General features: G+C 41.6%; 2 protein-coding genes across 2 annotated transcripts; one reads left to right on the top strand and one right to left on the bottom strand.

Annotated features, from left to right (window-relative positions):
• Window positions 1-4139: 4139 nt before the first annotated feature.
• LOC123979384 lies at window positions 4140-7112 on the top strand. The gene is made up of 2 exons (XM_046063292.1): window positions 4140-4275; window positions 6472-7112. The coding sequence occupies exons 1-2, from the start codon at window positions 4140-4142 to the stop codon at window positions 7110-7112; spliced, it is 777 nt and encodes a 258-aa protein (XP_045919248.1).
• A 2350-nt stretch (window positions 7113-9462) lies between these two features.
• slc35g2a (solute carrier family 35 member G2a) lies at window positions 9463-14851 on the bottom strand. The gene is made up of 2 exons (XM_046063081.1): window positions 14593-14851; window positions 9463-11014 (listed from the first exon to the last, which is right to left on the bottom strand). Exon 2 carries the CDS (start codon window positions 10986-10988, stop codon window positions 9630-9632), a length of 1359 nt encoding a protein of 452 aa, XP_045919037.1. The 5' UTR covers window positions 10989-11014; window positions 14593-14851; the 3' UTR covers window positions 9463-9629.

Here is a 14851-nt window from a genome sequence, read left to right as displayed (position 1 = left end):
GACTCAGCCAAACAAGAATAGATTCTCCTCAGTCTGTCCCTAGTTGCTGAAAAGTTCCTTCCCGCCACACATACATACAGCAAGTCCTTGATACGATTCCAACTTATTTTTATAATTTCCAGTATGCACTGTGTTCGTCAGCAGAGACAGTAGCTGTCTCTCTCTGGTCTTCATGTGATTTTCTGCTCGTGTGATACAGGAAGGAAGCTGAAAGATGTTTTGCATGTCTGGTTGACATGAGTTATGAGAACAGATAAAGGGAATTGGGATCTTTCTAATTATATTTGGCCTGGTTCTTTCCTCTAGCTGAAGGGCAAAGACAGATACAGTATATTATTTAATTTAACCAGGTAAATCCCACTTAGATACAATACAAAATTAGACAACATATACAACAATACTAAATACATTATAACATTGAAATAAGGCTAATGGTTTTAGGTTACACTACACTGGTTTTAAATTCTGCCAGAAATATCAGATACATCCATTTGAAGTCATTTTGCAGTGGCTGGAGCTGAAACATGAAGGTTTTCTTTCCTGTGTTTGTACATCCATAAGGGACAGACAGAAGATATATAGTATTTATTGGGATCTGAGATAATTGCTAAGTGACATTTGCAGAGATCTAATAATTTGGACCAGATGTCTTTATAAATAAAAATATACACACGGACAGAGAAAGCACTATGATGTGTGAATGGTTTATGTTTTCTGGCAAATTTCAATGCGCCACAGTCCAACTTGGGGACACTGTGCTGATGCATTCATTTACAACAAATCCCCATAACTAAGAACCAGTAAAAAGATGGTCATGACCAGCCTTCTCCTAACTTCAAAAGAGAGACAGGATTTGTGTCTACAAATAAAATACATTGATATTTGTAACAGGTAACTTTCATTGTCTTCCTCTGAGCTGTCACAATCTCCACAGTGTCTGTATGCTTCCTCGTAGCATAAGAAAACAACAACAACTTGGATTTATCTCCATTCAGCACAAGTTTCAGTTGGGTGAGCTGAGACTACAAAATATTAAAGGTTATTAAAAGTTAAAATCATTTATGTAAAGAGAAAATAAAAGCGGGCCAAGCACAGAGTCTTGAGGTACTCATTTAGTACATTAAGCCAGTTTGAACTGTGCCCATTGACTTTGACATCAAATACTACCTCAGAGATTATTACTAAATTGTCAAATTAGTGCCAGATCAGATAACCCAATATGAAGCAACCTCTGCTTCAGCATGGCATAGTGCACAGTTTAAAAGGCTTTTCTTAGCTCAGATATTATTCTTTTGAATCCTAACTGTGTCTCTCACTGTGCTGTTTTAGTAAGGCATTAAATTGTGACATAATCATGAACTAAAACACTCCTTTCATCATTAAATGTTATTATTATTATTGTTATTATAAGTCAGCTATATTCTTCCAATGGCTCTGTTGTTTTGCAGCATTCTGTATTTCAGTCATATCTCCCTTTCCGGTTTCTCTCCCCTTCCTAAATATTATGGATAAAAGGGATCCACCCAGCTCTCATAAAACTGGCCTGTGTTGGCTGACTTTGCTGTGTTAATGTTAGTGTGCGGTTTGTTCTTTAGTCCTGTTGCTGTTATAAGTCGGCTGTTTTTAGCTAATGTCAGTCATGCTGACAACACCCATTGTCCCATTTTTCCTTGCGGCTCTGGTTTTGTCGGGACAAGCCGGACGACAGGATCTGTTTCTCTTGTGATTCTGCCTGAATAGAATTAGTGCCATTACATGAGAAAACCCTCTTCCTAAATCCAACTTTCATCATCAACCTCTCTTTTCTCTTTCCATCTTCCTCTCTCTGTTCTGTTTCTGTCAATCCTTCATCTTTCATCACTTCTTCCCCTCACTGCCAGTTGGGAGTGTTTTGTGTGACAGCTAAGCTGTAGGTGTGGTGTGCAGGTGGGGGTGGTAAACAGCGTCTGGTGGCTGCTGATAAATGTAGCTCCTCTTTTATGGAGTCATATGATGACCTAAATAGAAAGATGACCAATCGAGAGAAAAGGTGAGAGGTGGTATGCCTCAGATGGACACCAAATGAGGACAAGATGAGAACGCCAACTGTTTTCTTACGTGCTGAATTTTGTATCCCAACTGCACATTTTGACATATAAATGTAATGATTTCCTGAAGGGATTTTAATTACTTGCATTTTATGGAACTGGGCCAGGGACATGCACACACTCACAGGCTCACAGTGAAGTATTTTTGCTGCAATGAGGAAAAGAACATTTCTACAAATTTCCTTTGCCCCTTTGTACTTTTCCTCACCAACTATCCACCTATGTCTCCACCTCTGTTTTACTCTCTTTCTGTCCATCTCTTCCCCTGCATGTTTTCTCTTTTCCTGAGATAAACCTGCCAGCTCCCAGCCCAATTAGTCCCTCTGCTACAATTAAAACTTGCCAGAGAGACAAAATAATACATAGGTCCTGGCAGGCATGCTGACATCTGCAGGGGGAGCTCAGTTTGGAGGTCTGCAGAGAGTAGGAAGGTCAGGGCTTTTCCCTTGACATGTCCGACTTTTGCTGCTTAACCCCAACACCTGTTGACTAGAGCCCCCTGTCTATGAAAATAAGGCCATTTAGTTTTGCTAAGAGTCCAGTAACTTCTAATGTTTCCTTGAGTTTTAATTGACAAGGTAACCAGTCAAACAAAATCACAGAAAGCAAATCTCTCAGTGTTGCTTAGCAACTAAATTTAATTTCATGTGGTAGAAACAAACTCATTGCGAGCTTAAAATATAGCCCAGACTCTGCAATGTTGTAACTTTTAAGGTTAAAGGATTTGGTGTTGATACACAGAGCAGGGAGTGACTCTGACTCATCAGTACAAAGGTTAAAGACGCAGACGGACCTACAGTGTGTGGATTCAATCATTGATTACTACAAAGCTAATTTTAAAGAAGAGAAAATCATTTTATATTGTCCATATTGTGTGTTTCCATGTAGATATATTATGTACATAACTGTATATTTTCCTACACATAGTATAGTTTTCTTTCTGTTTTAATGCTCATCTGATTTGATTTGATTTATTTGTCTTATTTATACAATTTCTGTCTGTGTAGCTCAGATGAGGCTACAATTGCATTTCATTGTACAATCCTGTATTGTATAAAACTCATAAAGTAGGACCCTACATGATTTTAAAGGTGAAATATTTAATGATATAGAGACAAAAACATTGAAAACTTGGTGGTGAAGGTGAAGATGGAATATGTTTTTCATTCGTCTGGTATTCATGTGGTTGTATTTCTGATCTCACACTGACAGTTTGGTTATTTTACAATAAGAAGGAACATCTACAGGAAGACTTTCCCATGTGGAAATATTTCTGGCCCTGTGTGGACTGTGACAGTGAAAAAGAAAATGTGAAGTTTTGGTATTATCTGTTTTTTGTCTGCTTTTAAAATAAAGCTGGCAAGCAAATTTTCTAATTTATGTGTTACAGCAGCCACAAGTGTCAATTATACCGAGTGTTAAAACCTACTGTAACATTAGAACACGTGGGTAAGAGCCATTAAATCAAAAACTGACTCAGATATGTTAGTTATACAACATCTATCTAAAGTTTGCTACCTTTTATAAACATTAGCCAATATAAGCGACACAGCATACCTGACCAAGCAAGGCTGCAAAGCAGGAGATGGTTATTTCTCAAATGTTAGTCTTGCTTCAAAGAAATGTATTATAAATCACTGAAACATACGTACATTTAAACATTTTTATTCTGCCTGGTTTGTCTTCCTTTCTCCCTATTTCATTCTTCATCTGTCTATTCCTTTCATCCCTCTCTTTGCACCCATGCTCTCCCTCTCTTTTCCATAATGCCCCCATTTCCGACTCAGTTTGACTTTTGACATTACCTCCACTGTAACACCCAACCTCCAAAGCACCCCCACCTCTGTCCCACCCTCCTTAACTTCCCTCCTTTTTCCCCCGTTATAAACTCAGCACCCGCAACAGCTGCTGGCTCAGTGTGAAGAGCTGTACATGTGGTGAAGGGGTGAAGAAAAGAGGAGAGAGCAGCTCAAAAACAGGGTGACAAGCACACCTGATATAACCACATCCATTGGTGATATTTTTCAAAAGTAACACAAATAGAGCTTTGTCATGCATGTGTTCAGGATCTGGCGCGTGCTGTGCGTGCTTGGCTTCCTGGGTGCATCCTTGTGTGTGAATGAGGTCGAGTATGAAGGGAACTATGCAGACAACTATGGGAACAAGATCTTGCAGGACCAACGGGAGGGTGAGTTTTATTTGTTTGTCCGCTTGTCTCTTTGCATTCCCTGTTTGTTTGAACAGATGGCTCATTGTGAAGAATTAGTCCTCAGCTGCCATGCCTGATGTCCTTAAGCCATAAAAACATTCTTATGTGTTTGATTAAAAATTCATCAACATACACATTTATTTGTTAGTTTTGGAAAGATGTCCCACAAGGGTCTATTTTTGGTCGACTACTGTTCACTATATACATAAAAAAAATAACTAGTCATGAAGTGCCATTGTACAGTGCCATTGTTATTGATCTAAAAAGTTCTATTGGAAAACTGCTTAATGCGGCAATCTGATCACATAAAAATAGAGTAAATATAATGTCAGGTCACAGGTCATTATAACTTCAGCTGTAACGCAACTGTTTTGAATATAGAAGTATAATGTATATAATATGATTTAGAAGTATCAGCTGCCACACCACCAGACTGCAGAGCAGCTTTCCCCCCAAGCTACCTTACTCTTAAGCTCAAATTAATCGTCAGCACTGCTCTATTGAACATAGTTTATCTATGTTAACCATTTTTATAATTGCTTCTATATTAATGTATATTGTCTGCTACCTAGGTCCATGTACTTTGTGGCCAACGGATTTTCGTTTTGAAACGAAAAAAACAAAAACGAAAAACAGCTGGTTTCCCATCATTAGTAAATAGGGAAACGAAAAACGGGAAACAAACCGTTTTTCGTTTTGATATTAAAAAAAGGAATCCGATATCCGATTTTCTTTCATGTCTTTATAGATTGAAATCGGAAATTCAAATAAGTGTGTATATCTTATTCCTCAATTGTGGATTTTTTTTTTTTTTTGGTGACCCGGAAGCTAATAAGGAGAGCTAAGTTAATGTTAGAAAACACCTGGGTTTTCGACGCTAGCACGCAATACACTGTCATTGTGTAGGAAACACTGTGTCAGTAATTTTAGTTTCCATGGGTGCAATAATGTCACAGCAAATACCCTTGGACATTTATGCAGCAAAACTAAAAACTGTAGTTATGAACTTGACAGGACAGACAGAGGAAACTCTGCAGAGGAAGCAGAATTCTACATCCAAAACAATTCAGAGGCACTAATGGAGCTAATGGAGAAATTATGGTAGAGGCTTAATAATCAGCTGCGCCCTCATGCAGTTCATTTAAGTGGACCATGCATCAATGTTTTTTATTCGAATAATTTTATTTAGCCTATGTAATGGCAGAAAATTGTTTCTCCAAATTTAATCTTTCTATTATTCCTTTTATTATTATACATACATACATAGCCTACATAATTACTGAGGTCCGGACCTCGGTGACCTCATGCGACCACTCTGTGTTGAAGGAAAGTGCCTGCACACAGTCTGTCAAGCGCGCATATAGGCTACAGCGCCCCAAGCCGCTAACTGCTTACCATAGCTTCCGGGTCACCAAAAAAACCCAATGCAAAATTGAGGAATAAGATTTATACACTCCTATTTGAATTTCCGATTTCCATCTATAAACACATGAAAGAAAATCGGATAACGAGATTTTTTTTCGTTTTCCGTTTTTTAATATCAAAACGAAAAAGGAAAAACGGTTTGTTTCCCGTTTTTCATTTCCCTATTTACTAATGGTAATTGGGAAACGAGCCGTTTTTCGTTTTTGTTTTTTTCGTTTCAAAACGAAAATCCGTTGACCGCAAAGTACAGGGACCTACCTAGTAGGAAAGAGTTCCAAACTCAATTTCACTCTATAACCTGTTATATTGTGACAAAATAAATCAACCCACCTACCTTTAAATACTAAGCTTATAGTACCGATAGTAGATGGAACACGTAATTGTTTATTGTGTATGTAAATTGTAGGTTGTGCCTTTGTCTATGTTTATGTTTACACTTACTAATACATCCGGGATTAATAGTGTAAATTGTTGTATGAACCAATGAAATACTGGTTCCTACTGGTACTTAAATGAAGGTACTGTGAAAGAAATCAATGCTGTGGGTAACAAAGGACTGATAATTTAAGTCCCTGTAAGAACTGATAAGTGTTTTATTAATACCCGATTCATACAATGCAGTTCCACTGTAATACTCTGTATTATAAATTATTATATTTTGGTTGGGTCTGCTTTATGTTAATATTACTTTGACTATATATTGACTATGGGACTGAATAATTAATTCATCCCTATGGTTGTTGTCTACAGGGGAATCTCCAACCACGCCATGCCCGGCTGCAGATATCACCCGCTGGGACAAGCTTTTCATCGCTCTGGAGGACTCCCACATGAGGCAGAACATGCTGCTGGAGTCTCTGAAGCAATGCTGTGGAGGAATGGTCTCTCTCACGACCAAGGTGGACAAGCTGGCTAAGGGGACGTGCCAGCAGTGTCTGCCCACCCTGGAGTCAGCGTGCAGGGCGCATGCAGAGCAGGCGAGTGTCAGGCTGCAACAGGGCTTGGTGGAGCTCCGGGAGGAGGAAGCTGAGAGGCAGAGGAGGTTAAACACTACCTTACAGCAGCTCCTGCACGGTGGCCATGAGGGGAATGCCCGGCTGAAACCTTTGGAGGAAGGTGAAGGCCACAGAGTGGTGCCATCAGGAGCAGCAGACAGCAGGATGGGACACCAACCAACACAGAGACCCGGAGGTTTAGGAGCATCTTTAGGCTTAGGGATGAAGCCGTTTCCATCTCTCCTGAAGGAGCAGGAAGTGACTTCACCGCTGGACATGGCCACAATGGAAAAGGCCCTGGTTGCCATAGCAACGGAACTGCAGAAGGTTCACCTGCAGCTGAGCAGAGTGATAGAGCAGGCAGGAACATTGAGGAAGGACAGAGGAGACACCTGAGTTACCCAAAGGGAAAAACTAATTGTATGGGGACACTCCAGTGATAACGATATTGTACACATACTCAGTTTTTAATGTTGTTTGTAAGGGGCCTAATTTTTATACGTGAGCTTGTTTTTGTCTGGTGACAATGAATTTAAATGTACCATAAATGTTGTGGGTTTGCTATAATAAATAAAAACATATTAAACAAACTAATCAGCCTCACGGAAAGGTTTCCTCCCTCCTCCCACAGAGTGACTAACTCGTTTTCAGAGCTGCACATTTAATATTTCCATGCACACGCCTGCACTTCCATTTGTGCAAGTTAGTGCATGTGCTCTATCCTTTCCTACACAAGCCAGGGTTTACACCACTACCTCAGTGTTTGTGTAATTGTGGTGATGTCTGCAAATGCCAACGACCGAAAGAAAGTGTGTGAGAGGTTTTGGATTGTGTTTAATTCTGGGCAGGCCTCACCCTCTCATTAGCTGCTTTAAGAGTCTGTTCGCTACGAGGCCACAACTTACGATACTCCGAGTGTTTATGATGTAGGAAACCCTGCCAGGGCTATTACACCACTGCCCATCCCTGCTGCAGCCACACACACACACATGTTGTTATAAACAACACAATGGCTGACTGGTCCGTGTATTTTGCTGTTTCTGTGTGATGGTCTTTTGTCCCAGATCACATCGTCATTCATCTATAATAGTATAGTATGATAATAAAAAGTATAATATTTTTGTTTTATGAGAGCTTGAGAGGACATTGAGGCAAATGAGAAAGCAGAAAGAGGAAGAGAACAATTAAGGAAAAGTCGCAATACCGCAATACAAAATACTGCATTATAAGTTTTAATTATTGGTGAAAGGTACCTAAATTATCAGAAGTGAAAGTATCCATCATGCAGCAGGAAGACCCCTGTCAGTGATATATTATTACATATTATATTATTTTATCGTTATTACTGATGCATTAAGCTGTAAGGAGCATTTTGTAGATGGTCAGGAAGGTGATCATTTGAAATAAATTATATATATTTAGGTAGTTTAATCTATAACAAAACAACATAATGTATAAAATCTCAACCTGCAGAGTAACTATTAGGGAATAAAGAGTATGTTATGTATTAAATGTGGAAGAGAAATTAAATGGAAGTCCACCTACTCCAGTGGTGGAAGTAGCCTAAGATTGTGGTTGACTAAATGTATTTCGCTACAGACACACACACAAGTAATCGAGGACAAACATACTCCGACCCGAATGACCATCGATGATTGTAGTTACTGTACCTTCCACCACTGAGTAAAATATAGCAATAAATAACATTTGAACCATATGTAAGTTAAATTAGGCCAGTCAACTGACAGCACACAAGTATTTTCACTAATGAAAGGCTTATAACCATGGCATGAATGCATACTTGTGCCCGTGTGTGTGTGTGTGTGTGCACCTTCCCTTATAAATCTGCAGCTGGGTGGAGAATTATAGGCAAGATCTGATGGGTTTTTCCTGGCCTATTTCTTAAATGTCACCACTAATGAGATGCATTGGAGCTCCGAGGTAGAGTAACAAGGATCGAAGTTGTATCTCGTGTTCAGACTTCCTACTCCACCTGTTTCATCATGGTATAGCCAGCATGTCTGCTAAATGCGGGGGCACTTGTTTTTATTCAAAAGTCTCCATCTGTGCATGTGTGTTTGTGTGTGGGGATTTCAGTGAATGGAATCTTTGTCATGTCATTTTATGTTGGTGCCTCATTCATTTAGAACACAGAGAAAAAGAGAAAGAGAAAAAAAAGGAAAGCAGGAGGCTAAGGATGAGAAAAAGAGAGGAGCGACCCAGAAAAGAAGAGTGACAGTGTTTATGTCTGACAGGTAGTTATTAGACATAATGACTGTTCCCCACACACGGACAGTATTTTTATCAGCCAGCTGGCCAGACACAGTGCAATACCCAGCCACCGTCAGCCTTGCTTTCAGCCCTGCCTTCTTTCTCTTTCAACTGTTTTGTCACCTGCCATCCCTCACCTTTCTCTCCTGCTTCTTATCTGTATGCCAATACCATCATCTTCTCTCTCTCTCTCTACCCCCATTTATCTTCCTCCGACTGTCTGTCTCGCCTCTCACTCTTGTCTCATCCCATCTCCTGTTTTTTCTCTGTCTAGCCAGCGGCCCGCAACCAAATGGCTGGAATCAGTCCTCGGCTAACCCTCAGCTGGCTGGTAAAAGTGACTGGCATCACATTCTTGTGAAAATGTAGCCAATATATGCAGACAAACACACTCTTAAGGAGGCAACATGCTGATTACAAGTTGCTTCAGGAATGCATTGTGTTCATCAAACAGATTTTAATGTCACATCACATGGTCACTTTAACAGACAGCACAATATTGGCACTTTCCCAAAAGCAAAGAATACAATACAAAATCGCTAAAGCTCCAATAAACATTTAGCAGTCTCTTATGTACACTGGAACCAATCTTGAGAAGGAGGGAGTGAGGGGAAGACAAGGAGGAGGTGTGAAGCGAGATGCCTATTTGATGGGCGAGTCCAGAATCTCCTCATACTCCTCCCTCTGGCGCCGCCCACCCCCACGAGAGGGTAGAAGCTTCATCACCACCAGCCAACCAACGCTTAATAAGACCATCACATTACCGACAACTTCCGGCGCAGTGGGAGCCAACGGCAGCACGGACAGATGCAGCAGCATGGCAACAGGTACCTCCAGGCTCTGAGAGGCGGAGACCAGAGCCGGGTGGATTCGGGTGAGGGCGTGCGTCATCCCCAGAAAGGCTGCTACCGAGCAGGCAACCAGGACCAGGACCAGGCCCCAGGCTGTAGCACTCATAGGCCAGGACCAGCCCTCCTGGAGCAGAGCCAAGGAGGCCGGGGTGAGCAGGCAGCCCGTCCAGCTTACTGTGAACAAAGCTGTGCCCACTCCCACCCTCTCCTTCAGGGATCGATACCCAACCAGTGCCAGAGCCATCCACAGCCCTGCAAGAGCCGAAAGAGACCACCCGAACGCACCCCTCCAGAACACAACCGGGTCAGTTGGTGAATCTGTGTTGCTCTCGTCTGCTGTGGGAAGCAACACAAGCCCCAAACCACACAGTCCTGCAGCTATGGTGATCCCATCAGCCAGTCCCAGCCTCTCCTCCAGCAACAGGAAGGCTAGGGTCGCTGAGAGTGCTGTGGTTGCCAGGCGCCAGGTTGTAGTGCCGTTTCCAGGTGACACAAAGGTTAAGGAGGAGTAGGCGCAGCAGAGGGAGAGAGAGTAGGCGACGCCGTAACAGAGTAGACGTAGACGATAGCCCTCTGGTCCGAAAGGGTTCTCCCCCCTGTGCAGTGGCACAGCCACAGAGAGGAGCTGGACGATGGACCGAACCAAGAGCAAAAACAGGGGGCCCAGGCTGAAGCGTTCAGAGGCCACGCGGGTCAGAACGATCAAACAGCCGTGAGCCAGTGCCGCACCGAGCAGCCCCACCCAGGTGAGCCGAGACGCGGACACTGAAGCCTCCCCGAAACTGGCCAGCTGTTCCCCTACCCCTCTCCCAGACCCCTTTGCTGCTCTGGCTCCCCCCTCACTCCCATCTCCTCCCCCAGCAGCCTGAGGTTTGTTGGCCGTGTCCTTGTCTTTGTCTTTGGAGCCAAACAGAGTCAAAGGCCACCTCTTGCTTTCCGTCAGCTGTTTCCTGTCTGATGTCTCCTCCACGAAGGAGCCAAAGTCCTCAAAAGATGGAGCGTCATCGTAGCCTTCATCCCCGGGCTGGGGGAAGTGTGTGTGTACTCCAGGTTGAGGGGAGTAGGGGGTGTGCGTGGTGTATTTGGCTGTGACAGTGTGAGGGTGGATCTTTACTCTTTTCTTAGAGCTCAGGAGGTGAGTGGACTCCATTTTAAAACTTCTGTGACGACAGACACCTGCGAGTGAAGAGAAAGGACACTTTTAGAGCAACAGAGAATATATATTTTACACACACCCTCCAGCAGATTCTCCCTCTCGTCTTTCTCCCTCACAGTGTCTCTCTCTGGGATGCCGCTTGATGTCTCATATATCTTTAATATCCCAGATAATAATAGCAGTGACTCACATCTTCCCATGTGCCCCGTGTGTTTGGCAGGGAATGTACGTAAGCTCTGCCCTTCTAAGCAATCCCCACTTTAATTGTTCTTTTCCATGTGATGAGAGTTCACATTAAGTTTGGATTATCAGAATCATTCAAAACCATAATGGCAGATTAGCAATGCTATTATCGTGCCTTTTAATCTTCTTGGATAATATGACCTTTAACGTAGAGATAGTACACTGAAAGTTCTGTAATCAAGTTCTTCCTGCCTCATTTGTCTTTTGTCTCCCTCTCCCTCCCTCTTTTCTTTCCTCTTCCTCACTCTATACATTAAAGCATTGTTCACATCAGTTCTAATATTTCTCATTCTTTCAAAATACTATATGTCAGCTTTTACATAAATAATATACATAAATATATAGTATATGCATCCTACCTCCTTCTCCATGACATCCTTCTCAACCATCTCTATACCCTCCTTTCCTTTCTTCATCTCTTTAATTTTTTCCTTTAAGGTCCTGCTCCACGGATGACTTACTTATAATCAGTGTAGTAAAAGACCTCTGCAGTAGAACAATTGCACCATGCAGGTGCTGTACAGCACATACCCACTGCTGCATTTCAGGTTGTAAAACCTTCAGCAGTCTACTGGTTTCTATGTGAATGGAGAATACTTTCACACGACCTAATGTTTATTCATGCAAAGGCATATGGAGCGTATAGTGTTTCCGTATAGTTATTTCCCTGGAGTTGCAAAGTATTGCTCAACAGTCTGTTGACTACCTAACACTGTGTTTCTTTCCCTTCTTGTCTTTATTGTATAGCTTGAAAAACAATTCTAAAAATGTGTAGGGTACAAGCATGTACACTATGTGCACTGACAGTAATTCTGTAGAACAGCTATTAACAAAAATGTTCCATAAACAATATTTATCTAAATAAGGTGAGAGAATACACAGACTGCCTTTTCATTGCAATATTTCACCTAATGAATGAAGAATTTCCAAGGTCTTATGCAGAGACTAATTGACATTGCTAACATGCTGATGCTGGAACAGGTATAATGTTTATCGTGTTCACTATCTAATGTGTTAGCATGACAACATTAGCTAATTAGCACTAAACAGTACAGATAAGGCTGATGGGAACTTCATTAGTTTGCAACTAGACCTATTTGGTTATTTGGTTATTGATTATTTGGTATACTCAACTTTACCAGTCCTATAGAGCCAAGCTGCTAGCATAGCTGTAAATCACAAAGAACTGAAAGAAGAGATGACATGAGAATACTAGCAGTGGGCTATATGGATAACATCAAGGTTGATTAACTTTTACATGTGATATCATGAGTCTATTTTCTGGAAAATCAACTTAGAAACAGTTTATGGATAAAATCACTAGACAGCGAGATCTGTTTGTGGCTAATGTAGCAAATAAAATGCCTGATAAACCAAGGTTCTTCATCACATTGATGCAAAAAACATATTTAAAAAAATGTTGGCACAAAGCACATTAAACGCCCACAATGACACAGTACACCAAGAGAGGTAAAGAGATACTAACCTGCCATACCCTGTATGGCAAAATCTCTGACGGAAGAACATCACCATAAATACAGCATTTCAGTTTCATATTTTCCTGATCTGACTGCAGCTGGCAGTAAAAGCCGGCAGGTTTTGTCACCTCACTGTTTCTCAGCCTCTTGGTGGTGCAGTCCTTTTGATACAGTAAGAGCAGGGGAGTCTGTGAATTTGTGGCAGGCTACCTGGCCTTTACTCTCCCTGGAGATGTCGATTATTCCCTCAGATCAGCCTGAATAGCCCTGTTACAAATTGCAAGAAGGATCGTGGTGTGAGTGCTGTTTTCGGCTGTATGCTTCTCTCTGGTTGATGGCAGTGTGCTCATAAATAATTTAATTTAAAAAAAGATATAAATAGCTTTCTTTGAAAATATGAGATTCATGGAAATTCTACTGCCTTAATGACTTGAAAGTGAATTATTCTTCAAACTGTTTAGCCTTAATTAATACCTCAAAACAACAACAAGTATTTATCCATAAATTTGCTCTGCATTAAAGTGATGAGGTATGAATCTGGACTGAATGAAACAGTGGCTTGATTTCACAACTCCACAGCTTGCTGAATGAAGTAAAACAAAATAACCACAGGCATGAGTTTGCACTGATGACATGTGATAAGACTTAGTCATTTACTCTCACTGAAGGGTAACAGAAAGCCGATCTGCTGCTGTGTGAAAACTACAAAGAGCGAAAAGAGATCAGGATGTTCCTGTCTGAGTCCTCTCTTCTCTGTCAGTAATATTTATTGTTCTGGATGATGCAGCCTACCTCTGCAATGCTACTGCTGCCACTGCTGCTGCTCTCAAAAGCATGTTTCACACCTTACACAACCCTAAAATAAGGCGCTACGAGCCAACACCAAACCTGCACAAAGTGAGAACAGCAGCAGATGGATTTCCAGCGAATGCTCTTTTGATGAAGTCTGTCAGAAGACAATAAAACTGTATACTGTCCTCCTGGTGTATTAAGATGCATCTTCTACTATATTTTATCTGATAAACACCCTCTATAGCCTACATGCTTTTAAAAGCAATAACATCTTTGATATGGACTATTGGACTATAAACAGGCCAATTACTTTATAAGTGGTATACACAGTTGATAATTGAACAGTCTGAAAGCAACTGTCATTGCTTATTAAGACTAATTAGTAAGGCTGATGTACTGCATAGTAGCCAATATTATTTTGTAGGTATACATAATATATGTGTGTGTGCTTCAGGGTTATTGAATATTATTATGTAAATCTTTGTGTATGTGTGTTTAAGTGAGTAGATGTGTGTCTGTATGTGAAAGGAGATGTTATTCTCAAGGTTATAGGTTCCTTGGTGATGCGCCCCTGTGACGCCAGAGGGTTGACACACACACACACACACACACACACACACGGAGGAAAACTGAAGTGCCTGTGCTGGATGTGTGTCGCATTTGCATTAAATTATATAGTCGATATTACATCATAAAACACAGCCTAATATCTCTGCTGGTCCCGACATTATAGGCTACCCACGCCGCCCTGCACCTGCAAGGATGTCTGTTCGATTCCCTCCTCGCACACGCTTAGTTTTTGTCAGCATACACCAAGCAGCATGTGTGTATGTATTATGTTGTAGCCAATAATGACCCCGACTCGTGACCCATGTCGAATTATTGAATGGAGAGAAGCGCGCGCTCGCATGTGCACGCAGATTGGCACACAGCAGCTCAATCAACAAACCCTGACTGAGTTCTCCCAATTAGTGACCTGCTGCGATTTCGTGTTATTGCATAATAACACTTATGTTCAATAAACCACCAGGTGGATTATTTATAGCCTATACCTATTAAAAATTGCCCCCTCCACTACAACTCACCTGCTATCCCGCAAAACGGCGGATGCCGCCGGGATTAACTTCACTCTCGGTTGTCCTCAGTCAGTTACCGACCATCTCCAACGCTTCATCACCTCTTCTTGGCCATTTGCTCTTGTTCTTCTTTTGCTACTATCCTCTCCTTCTCTTCTTCTCTCTTGCGGCAGTGGATAATCTCCTCAAGGTCACCGCGACGCGCCTCAGCCCGAAAAGACCGACACCTGCGGTCACCTTACCTCACTCTGCGGGAGGAAAATCTGTG

This window comes from Micropterus dolomieu, linkage group LG11 (assembly GCF_021292245.1).
Source record: "Micropterus dolomieu isolate WLL.071019.BEF.003 ecotype Adirondacks linkage group LG11, ASM2129224v1, whole genome shotgun sequence".
NCBI lineage: Eukaryota > Metazoa > Chordata > Actinopteri > Centrarchiformes > Centrarchidae > Micropterus > Micropterus dolomieu.
This window is presented reverse-complemented; position numbering and strand designations above follow the sequence as displayed.

Coding starts and splice junctions, on each gene's coding strand:
- LOC123979384 (XM_046063292.1), top strand. CDS start 4,140: ATGCATGTGTTCAGGATCTGGCGCGTGCTGTGCGTGCTTGGCTTCCTG. Junction 4,276..6,471: donor CTTGCAGGACCAACGGGAGG/GTGAGTTTTATT, acceptor TGTTGTCTACAG/GGGAATCTCCAACCACGCCA.
- slc35g2a (XM_046063081.1), bottom strand. CDS start 10,988: ATGGAGTCCACTCACCTCCTGAGCTCTAAGAAAAGAGTAAAGATCCAC.